Raw genomic sequence first — 16,497 nt, 5'->3', positions numbered from 1 at the left:
AAGATATGTCTGGGCTGCCACAAGACCCAGAGCCCAAGAGGGAGACAGTGAGGGTTGGGAGGGTCAACCTGGCCTCATTCCTGCAGTGAAGAGAGGACACCCTAAGGGTCAGCCAATCAAAATCTCCAACCGTGAAAGCTCCGGCCAGCCCCTCCTTCTCCCACCCCAGGCCCTGTGGTGAACGTTTTCTGCACCCTCAACAGACAAGTTAGGGCCTCGGGACCAGGAAATAGGGCCCTCGGGTTCTGGAGTAGGCTTCATCACTGACTTGGATTGTGATCTGCACGTCCTCGCCCTTCTCTGAGACTCATTTTTTTTCCCCATCTGAAAAATGGGACTTCCTTCACTCCACCCACATTCTGCTCTGACTTTGGGGCTCTGGGATATTGAGAGATGGGCTTGTTTCCTGGGGTGAGTTCGACAGGACTGAGGCCACGAGTGCCGGTCGGTCTAGGTTCGCCACTCCATCCCATTCCCGGAGACTCGGGAACATGTCCCACAATGCCCTTGAGAAACTACATTTCCCGACATGCAAACGGGGAGGCGGTGCCCACCTGTCTTGGGCAATCTGCTCCTGGACCGGCCTAAGGACTACGACTCCCGGCGTGCTCCGCGGCCCAAGGCCAGAAGGGCCCGGATCCGGAACCAGATGTGGTGTAGTGCTCCCGTGCCGAAGCGCCGGGGAGATGGTGAGCTTGGAGCGGATTGCTGGGCGTGGGGGCGTCTAGGGGTGAGGTCCTGGGTCTGCTCAGGAGCTAGGGCTTGAGCACTCGGAGCTGGGATCGCTTTCCCGCCGGCCCATCGTACGGGTGATAACGCCTTGGCCCGGCACTCTCTCTCCCGGCCTAAAAATTGATGCCTAGTCAGCCACGTCAGATACGTCTGTTGACTGAATGGCGTAATCAGACTGCTACGCCCCTCTCCATTAGTGCACCTAAATGAAGGGTCACTTCCTCAGTTGAGCTCTCCCTTTTCTCCAGGCCACGGGGACTGACCAGGTGGTGGGACTCGGCCTCGTCGCCGTTAGCCTGATCATCTTCACCTACTACACCGCCTGGGTAATTCTCTTGGTATGTGTGCTTCCCCCGCCCTCTCTCACCACCCACCCCTGGATCTTGAAGCCAACTCCTAACATCATTTAAGCAGCTACAGTGTGACAGGCACTGTGCTTGGTGCTTTACCTGCATATCTCATGAAAGCTCCAGAACAGCACTATGAAGAGGGTACTAGCGGTGTCCCCATTTTATAGATGAGGAAGCTAAGGCTCAGGGAGAAGTGTCAAAACAAAGTCCTGTTCTGGATTTGCTTTGCCTCTAGTCCTGGTTATCTGTGGGCTTCTGGACATGACAAGTGCCAGTGGATTTTGTGAGAGTTTTTAGGATTTTCTTTAACCCCTGTGGGAAAATTTGTTGGTTACTGCTTTAAAAAGGGCAGTGTGTTTGGAAGGCAAAATCTTGCAGAATTTGGTATCCTTTGGAGAAAAATGTTAGTAAAGAAGAGCTTGGAGCCCAAGGCTGGGAACCATTTGAGGAGTCTTCATTTTCCCATGCTAGACTGTGGGGGCCTTAGGGCAAGTCCTTTGTCTTCTGCTCCTTGCCAGGTCCCCAGCACCAACTTAGGGCAGGCACCAGGCAAGTGCCCAGTGCACAACTACTAAACAAATGAAGGAAGGAAACAAATCAAGTCACCCAAAATGCCATCATCTTAAAAACAAATGCAGTCTTGGTGCTTTGATGGGATCGGCCCCTGAGATGGAGGAGGTGGGATGTTTGAGCTTGGGGAGGTGGGCAGGGCGAGGAATGCTCACCAGAGCTCTGCCCTCGATGCCAGCCATTCATCGACAGTCAGCATGTCATCCACAAGTATTTCCTGCCCCGAGCCTATGCTGTTGCCATCCCACTGGCCGCTGGTCTCCTGCTGCTCCTGTTTGTGGGTAAGTTCCCCCAACCCTGGGTAGGGTGTCTGAGGGGCCCCCAGACCCTCTTCCACCCCTGAACATGCTGCTGCACTTTGGTACTTGCTGTACATCTGCTTAAGCCTCTTTGTCCCCAGCTCACACCTGGGGTTTCCCTGTTCTTCCTTCTGGGCTGCAAGTCAGTCTTCTCGATGCCTCAGGCTCATTGGACTCTAAAAGGATGTCTCCTTTTTCCTGCTCTCTCCACCACCACTGTGGAGAGAGCACCTCCATCACCTCTCACCCGATTGTCACCCTGGCTCATGAGTCTTGCACCCTCTGTCTTCCAGGGTCTAGTCTGTGGGCTTCCTAGGGGCAGAGACTGTGTCTTCATCATTACTGTGTCCTCAGCCCCTGGCTCAGGCTATGGCACTGAGTTGGTGCTCAAGAAAATGGTTTGGATGAGTCACCAGTCAGATATCTGGATGATGGGGGTGGGAGGTGGGTGGATGATGGATGCTGAGTGGGCGGGTAGGGAGGTGGACAGGTGGTTGACTGAGTGAGCAGATGGATAGTTGAATGGATCTTATTCCCTGTAGAATTGGAAACACTAGACTCAGCAAGTTGCCTGTCGTAGCCACTTAGCTGATGTTTGTTGAATGAATGTGGGCAAATGCGTGGCTTGATGAATGACTAGGGAGATGCCCAGGTGGTCTGGAGGATGCTTGGGTAGATGCTTCGCCCCATGTGAGGGTCATTCTGCCATACTGTGTCCTGCTCTGGCCTCCCAGCAACCCCCAGCTGGGATCTTACCTTTCTGGTCTGTATATTCCAGGACTGTTCATCACCTACGTGATGCTGAAGAACCAGAAGGTGACCAAAAAGGCTCAGTGAAGGCCCAGCAGGGATGAAGCTGCCAGCCCCTTCTCTGCTTCTTCTCCAGGGCAGACCAAGGGTGGGAGCCCACAGGACCCATGCAGGCACCCCTGTGGGATGGAGCTGCTCAGGACTCATCCTGACTGGCCAGAGCCCCTGCTCCTCCCCTGCTCACTCGTCCAGAAACCAGGAGGAAGGTGTACCTGAAAGTTCCCCCTCACCCCTTCTGGCTCAGGATCTGAAAGATGCTGGCCCTCCCCACCTCACCTTCAGACTCTTGGTTACTTTTTCCTCTGGGTTCTGCACTCTTGCCTCAGTTTCCCTCCTGTCACATGCTGTTGTTGGATTTGGCAGGTTCTGGGGCATCATGTGACCTCTCCCCACATGTCCTGCTCCTCCTCCAAGGCAGCTTTCCTGGGTCTGACATAGCCCCAGACCCCACAGGATTTCTGGACCTGGAAAGCCTAGGGCTGACAGGCCCCAGGACCACCTCCAGGCCTCAGGACACATTAGGGTGGCCACACCAGGCCCCCAGATCGACCGCTTCTTGTGGAGGCCCAGCCCCCCAGGCCCAGTCCCCCAACCCCAGTACTGGCTTGTTGGGGAGAGCTGAACAATAAATGTTGATGGTGTGTTTGTCTGAGTTTCATCCCTGACCAGGGGATCGGGACTGCTCTGGGGCTGGAGAGGGCTAGGAGCTGGCCTCTGCATTGGTCTCAGGTTAAGAGACCCTGGTTTGTGCAATGAGGTTGCCTCAGGGGTCTCCTGGATCATGCCTGTGGTGAAGACAGGATAAAACGGGAGCCAGGACAAATGTGGGTCTGGCCTGGTGCAGTTCATGGCTGGGGAGTTCATGGAGGCGTGGCAGTGCCAGGCGCGCCAGGCACCACATCAGCCGCTACCATGCTTCCCCCATGCCAGCCCAGCCAGCATGGGATTTTAAAGATCCTTAGGCTGGTCCCCTAAAAGCCCATCTGTTATACCGGGCGGCCCAACATAGCATGGCTCTGAGGCAGTGAGGGCTGCTGGGGGCCAGAGCTGGGCTGGTTCCACTGTGTTCAGGTGGACTGGCACAGGCCCCAGCCCTAGTCCCCAGCAATCCCACCATGTCCCTCTGGGCAGCCAGCTCTCTCATTCACCATGCCTAGCGTAAGGCTCCCTCCCCTCTCACCTGGGACATTCATTCTCCCTCCAGTTAGTGGAGATGTCCCCCTCATCAGGAAAAAGAGACCAACGGCAGGCTCACCTGCCATGTCCTTACCTGTCCTGCCTTCTCCCCATCCTCCAGTCCAGGCAGAGCTGCCCACCTGGGCTCTGGGTCCTGTCCTCTCCCACAGCTATAGCACGAGCCTCCTGTCTGATGATCCCTCTCAAGGGAACAAGCTCTTCTCAACAAGGTCCTCCCAGAGTTTCATGAACATCTTACAGGCTCCATTTAAGAGCCCCTCTATCAACCTGATAATTCCATCCAGGTCCCTCCCCCCTCTCTCCTCTTTACAGCCAGACTTCCCAAAAGAGTGTCTGTACCAGCTGTTTGTATTTTCTCACCTCACAGTATTCCAGGAGGGCTGCACTCAGACCACCAGTGACATCTAGTCTTTAAATCCAAAGCATGTTTCCTTGACCCCTCCTGTGACATCCCCCCTGGGTGCACCCTCAGACACTGGCTGACTCATTCTCCTACTTTATGTCTCACTTATGCTCCTCTGTTCTCCTGTGAGAAGGCGGGTTCCTCAGGACAAGGTCACAGGCCTTTTCACCCCAGCCTTATAGGTAACCTCATCCTTACCCAGGTTCACCTCCAGCCCAGCTTTCTCCTGAGCCCCAATGTACTTAACTGCACATGTACCAGCCACCCACCGGACATCCGCATCGGATGTGATAGCAGCATCTCAAATTCACCCTGTCGTGATCTGAATTTTCAGACTCCCCCTACCCCCGCACAAATCTGGCTCTCCTCTCAAGCCAGGCCCTTTCTCATGACTGGCATCATCATCATCCTGTGTCCCTGACCCCCCCAGCCAGAAGCCTGGCAGACATAAGTGATTTTGCCTTTCCTCTTCCACCCCCACATCCACACGACTCCAAATCCCTTTTCTTCTCTCTCCCCCCATCACTTTCCTGATGCACACATCCTCTGCCCTAAATCACAGAAGGCTTCTTCACTGCTCTCCCCAGCCCACAGTGGCCTCCTCCAGTCTGACTGCATGATAGCCAGTGGCCCAGGTACTGAGCCAGAAAAAAACAAGTCTGGCATGGTTCCTGCCCTCCTGGCTCTCCTACTCTGGGGTGAGGGGTAGGGTGGGGTAGGAGAGAAGATGTAATAAATAAATGAACAAGACAGTCTGACGGTGTTAAGTGTGATGAAAATAAAACAAGGTGATGTGATCATGACTGAGGGGAGGGGACACTTAGAATCGGGCAAGGGATAAGGAATAAAGCAAATAAAATCTAGAGGGAAAGGATTTCAGGCAGAGGGAACAGTACCTGCAGGAGCCTGGAGGTGTGAAAGAGTTTGGTGGCCAAGGCCCAGCAGGGAGCCCCTGTGGCTGTGTGGTGGGTGTAGGGGGAGTGAGTTGAAATGGGGCTGGAGAGTGTGCAGATGAGCCTCGGGCCATGCCGAAGGGTTTGGAGTTTGTTCCGAGGCCATGGGAAGCCGCTGGAGGCTTCAAGCATGAGAGTGACATCATCTGATTGATGCTTTTAAAAGCTCACGCCGGCAGCTATGTTCCTCTCACTCACCCCCAAATCCCTCGGAGCCTACACTGCTCCTGGCCAATAGTGAGTGTTCAAAGTACGTATTGAATGAATGCATGCCCCTGACTTCCCGTGTGACCTGGAGGTAGTGACTTTTCTCTCTGGACCTTAAGTTTCCTCACCCGGAATACGGTCTGTGGGAATTTCACGCCAGAGTGGGTGGGCGGGACTAGATTCAGGTTACCCGCCTCCTCGAGCGGTCCCGAGACCTGAGTCTCCCACCCCAGAAAGGGAATGAGGGGGTCTTCCCGCCTTCCTCCCCACACCCCGGGGGGCCTTGACCAACTCTCAGCGGCCCCGCCCTGCCCTGGACCGCGGTCTGAAGGATGCTGCAGCCCCGGGGGCGGGATCCGCGGGCGACCGCCGGCGTCCCCGCACGGATTGGGTGCAGCCGTGACCGGCACCGAGCGATTGGTCGACCCAGAAGCAGGGGCGGGGCCTGGCTCCTGCAGCGGGGCAGCCCGGCGGCAGGGGACGCGGCCAGAGCCCGGGAAGCTGCTGCGGGGGCGATGGCCGCGCCGAGCCCACGGCCCCGAGAGGTAGGTGCAGACCCGAGAGAGGGCAGGAAAGGAAAGGGTTGGAGGGCAGGGTTCGGGCCTTCCCTCCCCTTGGGGAACTGACACACCCTCATCCAAATCCAGGAGGGGTCCTGCGCTGAACCGGGACCAGGACACGCCCCACATGGGGCTGCAGGTCTGAATGGGGGGAGTCTGGCGGGTATCCCCTAAGAACTTCCTCAGTTTCCTCATCGGGAAAATGGATACGATAATAAAAGCTTCTGCTTCATAGGGATGTTCTGAGGTCAAGCTCTCAGCCAGTGATGGGCATATGGTGGGTGCCCACTGCTAATGGGTCAACAGCTATAATTTCAGCTTTGTGCTGACCCTCCGCGCTGGCCTGGAGGAACTCAGCATAGCCCAGCGGAATAGACGACTGAATCACTGACATCATAGCTCCTACTATTAGGAGTTCTTGTGCACAGAGCTCAAACTCAGCAGTAACAACAGTTAATCTGCCACGAAGGAGTTTTCATAGTTCTCATTTTACAAATGAGAAAAGGTGCAGAAAGGTTAGGTGATTTACCTAAGGTCACACAGCAGGTAAGAGACAGTCAGTCTTGGGCCAGGTTTGGCTGCAAAATGAATGCTCTACCTATCGACAAAATAACCATCATTATTTTGGGTGCTGACTGCATGCCAGGTGCTGTCTCCTCACAACACCCAGTGAGGTGGTTCCTAGCATTATCTGAATTTTACAACTGAGGAAACTGAGGCAGAGAGTAATGAGAGGAGGGCTGACAAGCCGTGAAGGTGGGACTCACACCGGGGTCTTTCCCTTGTGGGTTGCTGCCACAATTGCTTCTGGTACCTTCCACCTCAGGTCCTGGCCCCCTCCCCAGAGGCTGGACGCAGAGCAACCACCTCAAGCTCCAGCCGCCGTGGCCTCCTCTGGCGGCTACGGGACAAGCAGTCTCGCTTGGGCCTGTTTGAGATTGGCCCAGGGCATGAGCTGCACCAGCTGACGTGTATGATGCAGGCAGGGCTGTGGGCTGCCACTCAAGTGTCCATGGACCACCCACCCACGGTGAGTGGCCAGTCTGTCCCAAGTACTGACAGCAAGACCAGGCTGATGCCCTGTCCTGCTAAAACCACAGGATTGGGGATCAGAGCAGTCTAGAAGGAGAGGAAAGCAGGGGCTTGGTGCAGGGTGGGGCATTCTGGGGTGGGGGCTGAGGCCAGGAAGCCAGAAAGCCCAGGGTGTGTTGGGGGCGTGAGGAATTGTGTGATTCTAGGTGGGTCTCTGCCTCTCTTTGGGCCTCAGTGTCCCCAGCTGTATAATGGGTGGAAGAGATTGTACTCCTTGGTCTCTGAGGCCCTCCTAGTTCTGCCAGGGTGTATGTTTGAGAAGGGACCCTGCCCCCACCCCACCAGCCTGGCCCATCCTCCCTGGAGCTCAGGCTGGGGCCAGGCTGGCTCAGCAGAAAGGATCACCCACTGCAAGCTCAGCAGCTGGAAGGCCCAAGTGAGATGTGTGTTGTTTGTGTGTGTGCACACATGTGCACAGTGTGACCACAACCTACAAGCCAGGTCCTGGTAGAGACCTGGAGTTCCAGGGACAGTGTAGGAGTCCTCTAAGTCTCATCACCTGCTCAGAATCTTCTGTGACTCCTCAATACTCAGCATGGCCTCAGGATCCTGCTGGTTCAAGCCCAAGGGCCAACTGTCCAGCCTCTTTCTCAGTCCATCCCTCCCTTACTCGCTTCAGCCACCTGGGCCCTCCTTCCCTTCTCGGTGGCCACCATGGCTGTTCCCACTGCTATGAGCACAGATTTCAGCACCTTCCCCAGGAAGCTTTCCCTGATCCTGCTCCTCCTAGGCTGCATCAGGCAGGTGCCTTGCCTTCAAGGCCATCATCCCTTTTACCAGGACAGCACCCTGCATCACTTGCCCAATGTGTGTTGGGCGCATGTGCCAGGCTCTAACTCAGAGCCTAGTGTTGGGGACCCAGTAGTGGATGAGACACACCTAGGACCTGCCTTGGTAGCTCTCATCCTTCCTCCAGCTCTGGGAGGGCTGGCAGTCCGTCTACCCAACTCAGGCACACGGGGAGTCGTCCCCACTGGCTGAAGGAATCAATTGGGAGAAGGCGGGTGAGGCTGAGTACAGGAGGCTTGGAGACCCTGGGACTGGTAATGTGGGGCTAAGGCTTGCCCAGATCCTCTCTGCTCCTTGCTGCAGGGACCGCCTACTGAGGAGGACTTCTCCGAGGTCCTGATCCAGGTTCATGAGGTAGGAAGCCCAAGACTGCTGAATGGGAGGGAGTATTTTCTGGTCTCCTCCTCAGTTTCTCCATCTGCACAGTGGGAGTGATGGCTTATCCCAGGGCCTTGCAGGAAGAGTGTGCTTCCCCTGACCCTCCTGCACTGGGGCCAGCTGCACACACTTGGGCCGGGTCGACACTTGGGGATGCTCTTCCTCTCCGCAGGGCTTTGAGCTGGGCACCTTGGCTGGTCCGGCCTTTGCCCGGCTGCGGCGATCCCTAGGCCTGGCGGAGGAGGACTATCAGGCCGCACTGGGCCCCGGCGGCCCCTACCTGCAGTTCCTCAGCACTTCCAAGAGCAAGGCCAGCTTCTTCCTGTCGTGAGCTGGTGGCAGGAGTCAGGAAGGGGTGGGAGTGGTATCCCGGGTGGAGGGCGGTGCTTGGGGAGAGAAACAGAATTGCCAAATCAGGGAGGATCAGGGCCAGATAGATGTCAGATGTTGGAGGAGAGGCTGAGGGCCACGGCAGGAGGCGAGAGGGGCGGTGGGGAGTCCGCTCCAGCTCCCGCTGGTCAGTGACCTCTTCCTCTCGCCCCTCAGCCACGACCAACGCTTCTTCCTGAAGACCCAGCAGCGCCAGGAGGTGCAGGCGCTGCTCACCCACCTGCCCCGCTACGTGCAGCACCTGCAGAGGCACCCGCACTCACTGCTTGCGCGGTTGCTGGGTACGACCCGCCAGGGACCCGGGACTGCGGGACGAGGGGAGGGGGGAAGAGAGGGCGAGAAGGGGAGGGGCCAGGGAGTAGCGGGGTTCCAGGATGCGGGGCGTGGGTGACTTGAGCTCGGGCAGGGTGGAAAGGACTGGACGGGTGACCGGGCCAGCTAGAGGCAAAGTTCATTGTAGGGGGGTGGGAGGTGTGTCCTAGACAGTGTAAGGGAAGACTGGAGAATGTGTGTCAGTGGAGCGGGCGGGGCCAAGACCCGGGACGGGGCCCAAAGGGGGCGGTGTTGGGATTGGACGGTCCCAGGAGGAGGATACATCTACAGGCGCGGTCTGGAGGGGTGGGCTTGGGATGCAGCAGATCTCAAGAAGGAGGCGTGGTCCGGAATTGGGACTGGGCCGGGAAGGACCCAGGGTTGTCGAGTTTGCGGCTCTCACCTGGCGCCCTCTCCCTTCCAGGAGTGTACAGTCTGCGGGTGGCCCGGGGAAAGAAGGTGGGTGAGGCCCAGGCGAGGGGGCCGGGCCAGAGGGGGCGGCTGGAGGATGAGATCCTGTCCTCCCTCACTCCCTACCCCCGTCCCCAGAAATACTTCATCATCATGCAGAGTGTCTTCTATCCCGCCAGCCGCATCTCAGAGAGGTGAGTTGGCTCCCCGGGCCCTGGCCCCACCTGGAATGTACTCCCTGAAGCACCCACGCTCACTGAGGCCCAGGGAGGAGAAGGGATGTTCCTAAGATCTCCTGATGGGTCGGAGAATGATACCCACGACCGGTGTCTCTGGAGTACTCAGTATGCCTTGGGGCACTGTGTTGAGCCATTTGCATTCATTATCTCCCTTATTCCCAGAACAGCTCTGAGCAGTAGGCGTCCTTAACATCCCTAAGAAACTGAGGAGGGGAAATCCGTTCAGCTACTGCGTAAGGAGCAGGGATTCAGACCCAGCCTCTGATCGCACATGGCCCTCTGATCCTCCTGGCCCTGACTCTGCCAGCAAGCTCCCCACTGGTGCTCCCGCAGGGCCGTGGGCTTCCCTTATGTCCTCTCTTATGCCATCTAGGGTTTGGATCCCTGTGTCGGGGACATGCCAAGGATGACAGGGTGCTAGGAGGCAGGCACAGGCAGGGGTAAAGTGTCCAAGGCTCCTGAGTGGGAATCCATGCTCTGCTCTTTACTCACTGTGTGGTCTTGGGCAAATCAAACAACAGCACAAAAAACAGCTCTCTGAACGTTTTTCTTCGTCTCTAACACGGGGACAATAATGGAATGGCGTTGCTGAGGATGTGAACGGTCACCCAGTGGGCGCCCTTTCACCGTGTGAGGTTCCCTGTGTGTCTCAAATCCGTGTAAAGTTGAATTCTCTCCCCCCACCCCACTGCTTTACCCCACCCAGGTATGACATCAAGGGCTGTGAGGTGAGCCGCTGGGTGGAGCCTGCCCCTGAGGGTAGCCCCCTCGTCCTGGTACTGAAAGACCTCAACTTTCAGGGCAAGACCATCAACCTGGGTGAGCCATAGGGGTGGTTATTGCCTGCTCTTCTTCCATTTAGAATGAAGTTGGAAGGGTGTCCCTGGCCTGAGTCATTAAGAGCCCAGATTTTGGAATCAGATAGTGAATCCTAGTGCCACGACTTTATAGCTAGGTGACCCAGGCAAATTACAGAGGAGTTTCCTCATCTGTGAAATGGAACAGTAATGACACCTGCCCTCCCGGGGCAGATGCATGTGGAGCCCTCAGCACCTTGTCTGGCACAGAATGAGCACTCAGGTGGGGGCACTGATGCTCTGGCAGGGCCCCAGCGGAGCTGGTTCCTCCGCCAGATGGAACTGGACACTGCCTTCCTCCGGGAGCTCAACGTGCTAGATTACAGCCTCCTCATGGCCTTCCAGCGTCTCCATGATGATGAGAGGGGCCTGGGCAGGAGCCTCATATTCCGCACAGCCAGGTGGGCCCCCAGAGGCAACAGCAAGAATGAGGTGATGAGAGCATGGGAAAGACAGATGGTGTGATGAGGAAACAGCACAGGCAAAGACCTGAAGACTGAAAAGTACAGTGTTTATGTATACCTGTGTGTATGTGTGTGTGTAAGCATGCAGGGTGGAGGGCTGGAGAAACCTGGCTGGCAGGGGTAGTGGGAACCACAGCAGGGAAAAGAACAGGTGAGGTCCAGTTGGACAAGAGCTTCAGTGCTGATTTGAAGAATCTGCCCATTTTCCAGAAGGGGATGTGGAGTCACTGAAGGTTCCAGATCTATTTAAGTTTTGCTTTAGAAAGAGTCCTTGCCCCTTAACCCAGTGATTCTACTTCGAGGACCCTGAGGTCATCACCACCGGCAGCATCATCCTGGTGTCTTCCTCTTGTATGCCCCCATCCTTACATGCTGACTGTGGGCCTCATTGAGAGGTAGGGATCATTCCCATTTTAGAGAAGTGAAAACTGAACCTCAGAGAGAGGACATGAAGTCGTAGAATGACTTCTAATGATTCATATTAGTACTTGGTTAGTTGGATTTCAATCCTCCAAGGCCCACCTTTGTGGTTGAACAGAATTACACAGTGCCTTTAAGATAGGCACTTAAAGGAAATAAGTCCATTGATCTGGTGGTTGGACAAGAAGAGTGAAAAATTATGTCCACTCACCCAGCCCCCAGCCCCACCCTTTGGAGGCTTGAGCACAACCCAGGGTAATGGCTCCCCACGAAACCTGTGGCTTGGTGGGCAAGTCCTGACCAGATGGTGGAATGCCTGCCATGGGGTACAGAACCCCCCAAATTTGTCCATTCAAGATGGGTTGGCTTCTCCCTTGCCCTCTGCCTCAGCTGCTGCATAGATTACAGCTGTCATTCAGCCAGTAAACCCAAGTTTGCATACAATGGTTGTTGTTCTATTGAAATATTTCGGTGCTACCTGGTAAATGGCCACTGCCGCAGTCCCACCATCACCTAGTTCCCATCCTCTCATTCGGAACCACACTCTCCTCCTCCAAGGTTAACCATAGCACTGCAGAGGGTACCAGTGCTCTATCTGGCTCCCGGACCATTGGGTTCTGATTGGTCAGTGCCTAGGCAGAGCTTGTCTTTGATTGGCTTATTTCCCCCCAAACCTGAGTAGGTCAGGAATAAAGTCCTCAGAGACCCACCCCCACCCTCTCACTACCACCACCACAGGAGGACAAAGTTAGGGAATTGAACCTGCTTCTTTCTGGCTGGGATTGGGGGCCCAGCTAAAGGCATCTTCTGATTTGGAAGACAATCTGAGACAAAAAGACACGCCATATGCAAACTGAGGCTGGACTTTGTTTGCAAAGTTTCACTTCTGCCACCCTGAAACTTCCAGGGTTGGATGACCCCAAAGAGAAAGTTAGGAAATACCCAAATATGGGATTTACCCAAAATAATGTGGCACGAAAGTGCAGAACCAGATTCTGGGTGACCTGTATGCTCTAGACCAGCACTGCGCAGTGCTAAATAGAAATTTAATTCGAGCCACACAGGCAGTTTAAAATTTTCTAGTAGCGTCTTTTTAAAAACTAAAAAGAAATAGGTAAAAATAATTTAAATAATATCTTTCATTTACTTCATACACTCCAATTTTTGATCATTTTATTACCTAATCAATATATAACATTTATGATATTTTACATTCTTTTTCTCATACTGTCTTGGAAATTCAGCATGTATTTTACACTTATTGCACATCTCAATTAGGGCTGGCCACATTTAAGTGCTTAGTGGCCAGTGACAGGCTGGTGGTTGCGTAATGGGCAGCTAAGCTATAGACCATCAACTGCACTTTACTCAGCTATCCAGTTTATCTGACGTCGCTGGCTTGGGCACGCAGTACGTGTGGGAATGATCCAGTTCATTGGCTGGGGCTCCCTGGAGGAGGCGGCAACCTCACCTACCTGTCTGGCCGCAGGTCTTTGCGAGGGGTACAGAGCCCAGAGGAGCCGGGAGCCCAGAACCGCCGGCTGCTGCCCGATGCCCCCAACGCCCTACACATCTTGGACGGGCCGGAGCAACGCTATTTCCTAGGCGTCGTGGACCTCGCCACGGTCTACGGGCTCCGCAAGCGGCTGGAGCACCTATGGAAGACACTGCGCTACACGGGCCGGACCTTCTCCACCGTCAGTCCGGCTCGCTACGCCCGTCGCCTCTGCCAGTGGGTGGAGGCGCACACCGAGTGACCGGCACCGGGCCGTGCTCTCCCCATCTGGACAATGAGCGCACTCCGCGGGTTGCGGGTTCCAGCCTGGCCCCGGCAGCGGGTCGGGCTTCCCTCGCCTGATGTTACTCCCGTTGGCCTCCAGAGGGCAGCATCCCCTAGCTAATACTATGAACTCATTTGATGGCGCTGCTGGGCCGGGCATTGTGCCAGGGATTCCCCTACCTTAGCCAACGTAATCAAAAAACAAACAAAAAAAATGCTATTCTTCTTCTTCTCCTTTTTTTTTTTTTTTTTTTTTTTTTTTACAGACCATGAGATGGAGGCTCAGGGGGTGAAGGGACTGAGCAAGATCATTCAGCAATAAATGCTGGAACCAGGACTCAACTATGCCTTTTGGACTCAGGAGCCTGTATTCTTACCCACCAACTCCTGCAGCCCTGTCCTCATCGGGGATGGGGGTAGGCTGGAGGCTCCAGCCCAGCCCCCTTGTCTTCCAGATGGGAAAACAGATCCAGAGACATTAAGGGGCTTATCCACTGGTAAGTGGCAATGCCAGCCTGGGAACCCAGGCCTCTCAACCACCCCGCCCCTGGCTCAAGCAGGGTCCACTGGCCTCCTTCTGGGGAACGCCCCCTCACTCATGCTCCTCTAAGGATGCCGGTGGGAGAATGTGGGGTATTGGGGGGCCTGCAGCTCTGGGAAGCATTTTGTTGGGGTCCACTATTGATCTTGAGCAAACTCTACCCTCCCCTGGGAGTCACTTTTCTCATCTGTGAAATGGGGTCAGGGGTTGGTGGTCAGATCAAGGGACCTGGGTGCACAAACGTTACTGTAAGCAGAGAAGCAAACTGCCTGCTTAGTCCCTGATCTTTCCTTCTCCCTCTTCCAGGAAACTCCAGCTCAGCCTCTGAGCCCAGTCCAATCTGACCATGTCCAAGTGGGCCTTTCCTCTAGAGCGCTCTGGGGGTGGCTGTGTGACCAGGGCAAGGTGCTAAACCTCTCTGTGTTTCAGTGGTCTAATCTTTAAAATGGAAATATTTAACTCATTAAATATTTATTGAGCACCTGCTATGTGACAGACCCTCTGCTGGGAAATCCGGACTTGAAGTGGAATAAGATGCAGATTCCACCTCCACAGAATTCACAGTCGGAGTGACCGTGACAAATGCTACCCAGTGTGACAAAGCCTCATGAAGGAACATGGGGCTGTGGAGCTTAGAGAAGGAGCCCCCACCTAATTATTTGATGAGAGAGGGACTCTAATCTCTAAATTGAGACCAGAATAATCAGATGCAGCCTTGGGAGGGTCTCAGGCAAAGGGCACAGCAAAGATCTGGGGTAAGAGAGAGAGAGCCTGGCATTTGAGAGAAAGAAACATTACTCTGTGGTCAGAGTTCAGAGTCGGGGGGACAGTGTGGAGGTGGGGGATTTGTCGGCCAAGAGCTGGTCCCCAGGACTGGATGACTCCAGACCTTGGGAAAGCCATTCAGTTACATCCAACACTGCCATTCCATTGGCCTTCAGAGAAGATGAGGAAAAATGGCTCATGAGGAAGGGAGAGAAAAGGAAAGCTTATGCCGCAGGACTAGATTGTGGGTTCCTGGACTATATATGTAATTGACATCACCCTAAGCTGTGTGGGTGACCTTGGGTGATTACTCAACCTTTCTGAGCTGGCCCAAGTCACGGAGAATTTCTCCTTCGGGCTCAGCAGGAAGTTGAGACATAGAATGTGTTAAGGCTGTCACTAGGGAGGTGGGTGGGTCGTGGAAACTCTGGTGGAAGGGCGGTATGGTAGGAAACTGGGGTTTGGCCCTGCATTTCTCTGGGGTCTAGATCCAACAGGGGCTGAGTCAGAGCCCGAGTCCTACGCTCAGAAAGGGATGGCTCAGCCCTTACACCCTTTGGGTCTCTGGCAATGGGCTGAAGCAGGGACTGAGGCTGGAAATGGAGGTGGCTCATCCAAGATCTCACAGGGCTCAGGACTTCAAGCTCTCCTAACTTGCTTATTCAACAGACATTATCTGGCCCCTAGTGTGTGCCAGGCACTGTGCAGGTGTTGGAAATGCCCCAGTGACATGACTAACTTGACTGCCCACATGGAGGTTAGAGCCTAAGGGGCAAGTGTACCATAAACAAGAAAACCAGTTAATACACAGGGTGATTTCAAAGTGTGACAAGTAATATGAAAAGAATAAATCAAGGTGGGACAAGAGGGATGGGGGTGTGGTGTTGGATAGAGTAGTTGGCAAGAGCCTTTCTGAGGAGATAATATTTGAGCTGAATGATAAGAGCTGGCCATGTGACTAGAGAAATCCAAGTAGAGGATAGAGCAAGTGTAAAGGTACTGAGGTAGGAATGAGCTCAGTGTGACTGGGGATCAGAAGGGTGGCCAGGGTGGATGGACAGTGATTAGGAAGGAGGCAGGAGATCAGGCTGTGCAGAGCCTCGTAGGTCACGGGAAGGAGAGGGGACTTTTGCCAAAACCAGATTGAAGAGCTTCATCTGAGGCTGCGGGACTTCCCAGTGTCTGTTCCACTGTGGCTGTATGATCCTCATCCTCTCTGGGAGCCTGGGACATTTGGGCATCTCCTGGTCTTCCTTCGGTCCTAGCAAGGAGGGATCTGTCTCTCTGGGGAAGGAATCGTCACTTCACCAGCCATTATGGGTGATCAGTTCACGCATAGGGAACATCTCACCATTTTCCCCTTGGGGTTGAAGGATGAGGACTTGGAAGGCCAGAAGGGCTTCGGCTTTGGGGACCCACTGTGTACCTTGCTTTGTGTGAATGAAGGGCCACAGAGAGAGACTGAACTTAGGTGTGCCCAGGCTGGGGTGGGGGAGACAAGGAAGGCTTGTGCTCAAAGAAGGCCCTGGGGGCAAGGCTGCGTCAGCAACAGCCCCCCTCAACAGGAATGGGAGAGGCATGGAGGCCTAGATCATTGGATTGGGGGCCTTGGCTTTGCATCTGGAGAAGAAGGTTGCTGAGCTGGGTGCAGATACCCAACACGAATCCCTTGCTACTGTGCCCGCACCAGAGCCTCTGAGAAAAAGGAAAATGGAGTTTGAAATGGTTCCCATTCCACGGCCCTGCAGAAGGAAGTGCGTGTGGCAGGGGTGGTAAGACCTCTTTCTGGCCCATGAAGCATTTTGTAAGAAAAAAAAAACAGTTTATTTACTTATTTTTTAATTGATTTTTTGTTTGTTTGGGGGTGTTGGTAATTAGGTTCATTTATTTTTTAATGGAGGTACTGCGGATCGAACCCAGGGCTTCGTGCATGCTAGGCATGCACTCTACTACTGAGCTATACCCTCCCCACCAAAAA

The 16,497-nt window shown here is 54.7% G+C and overlaps 2 protein-coding genes across 2 annotated transcripts; both read left to right on the top strand.

Moving 5' to 3' along the window:
• The first annotated feature begins 600 nt into the window (after nucleotides 1-600).
• DPM2 (dolichyl-phosphate mannosyltransferase subunit 2, regulatory) lies at nucleotides 601-3,406 on the top strand. The gene is made up of 4 exons (XM_006181874.3): nucleotides 601-689; nucleotides 981-1,070; nucleotides 1,831-1,933; nucleotides 2,730-3,406. Exons 1-4 carry the CDS (start codon nucleotides 687-689, stop codon nucleotides 2,786-2,788), a joined length of 255 nt encoding a protein of 84 aa, XP_006181936.1. The 5' UTR covers nucleotides 601-686; the 3' UTR covers nucleotides 2,789-3,406.
• Nucleotides 3,407-5,988: 2,582 nt separating this feature from the next.
• PIP5KL1 (phosphatidylinositol-4-phosphate 5-kinase like 1) lies at nucleotides 5,989-13,849 on the top strand. Its single transcript, XM_006181873.2, has 10 exons — nucleotides 5,989-6,066; nucleotides 6,908-7,111; nucleotides 8,266-8,316; nucleotides 8,513-8,667; nucleotides 8,887-9,011; nucleotides 9,467-9,501; nucleotides 9,592-9,647; nucleotides 10,399-10,511; nucleotides 10,797-10,950; nucleotides 12,923-13,849. The coding sequence occupies exons 1-10, from the start codon at nucleotides 6,037-6,039 to the stop codon at nucleotides 13,188-13,190; spliced, it is 1,191 nt and encodes a 396-aa protein (XP_006181935.2). The 5' UTR covers nucleotides 5,989-6,036; the 3' UTR covers nucleotides 13,191-13,849.
• The last annotated feature ends 2,648 nt before the right edge of the window (nucleotides 13,850-16,497 follow it).

This window comes from Camelus ferus, chromosome 4, assembly GCF_009834535.1.
Source record: "Camelus ferus isolate YT-003-E chromosome 4, BCGSAC_Cfer_1.0, whole genome shotgun sequence".
In the NCBI taxonomy this organism is placed as follows: Eukaryota; Metazoa; Chordata; class Mammalia; order Artiodactyla; family Camelidae; genus Camelus; species Camelus ferus.
The sequence above is the reverse complement of the archived record's forward strand: the minus strand, read 5'-3'. Positions and strand labels throughout refer to the sequence as shown.

What these genes read in the sequence shown, in the direction of transcription:
- DPM2 (XM_006181874.3), top strand. An exon ending in CCGCCTGGGTAATTCTCTTG is followed by an intron (nt 1,071 to 1,830) that starts GTATGTGTGCTT and finishes CCTCGATGCCAG; the next exon opens with CCATTCATCGACAGTCAGCA. An exon ending in CCTGCTGCTCCTGTTTGTGG is followed by an intron (nt 1,934 to 2,729) that starts GTAAGTTCCCCC and finishes TGTATATTCCAG; the next exon opens with GACTGTTCATCACCTACGTG.
- PIP5KL1 (XM_006181873.2), top strand. Translation starts at nt 6,037, where the DNA reads ATGGCCGCGCCGAGCCCACGGCCCCGAGAG. An exon ending in CCATGGACCACCCACCCACG is followed by an intron (nt 7,112 to 8,265) that starts GTGAGTGGCCAG and finishes TCCTTGCTGCAG; the next exon opens with GGACCGCCTACTGAGGAGGA. An exon ending in ACTGCTTGCGCGGTTGCTGG is followed by an intron (nt 9,012 to 9,466) that starts GTACGACCCGCC and finishes TCTCCCTTCCAG; the next exon opens with GAGTGTACAGTCTGCGGGTG.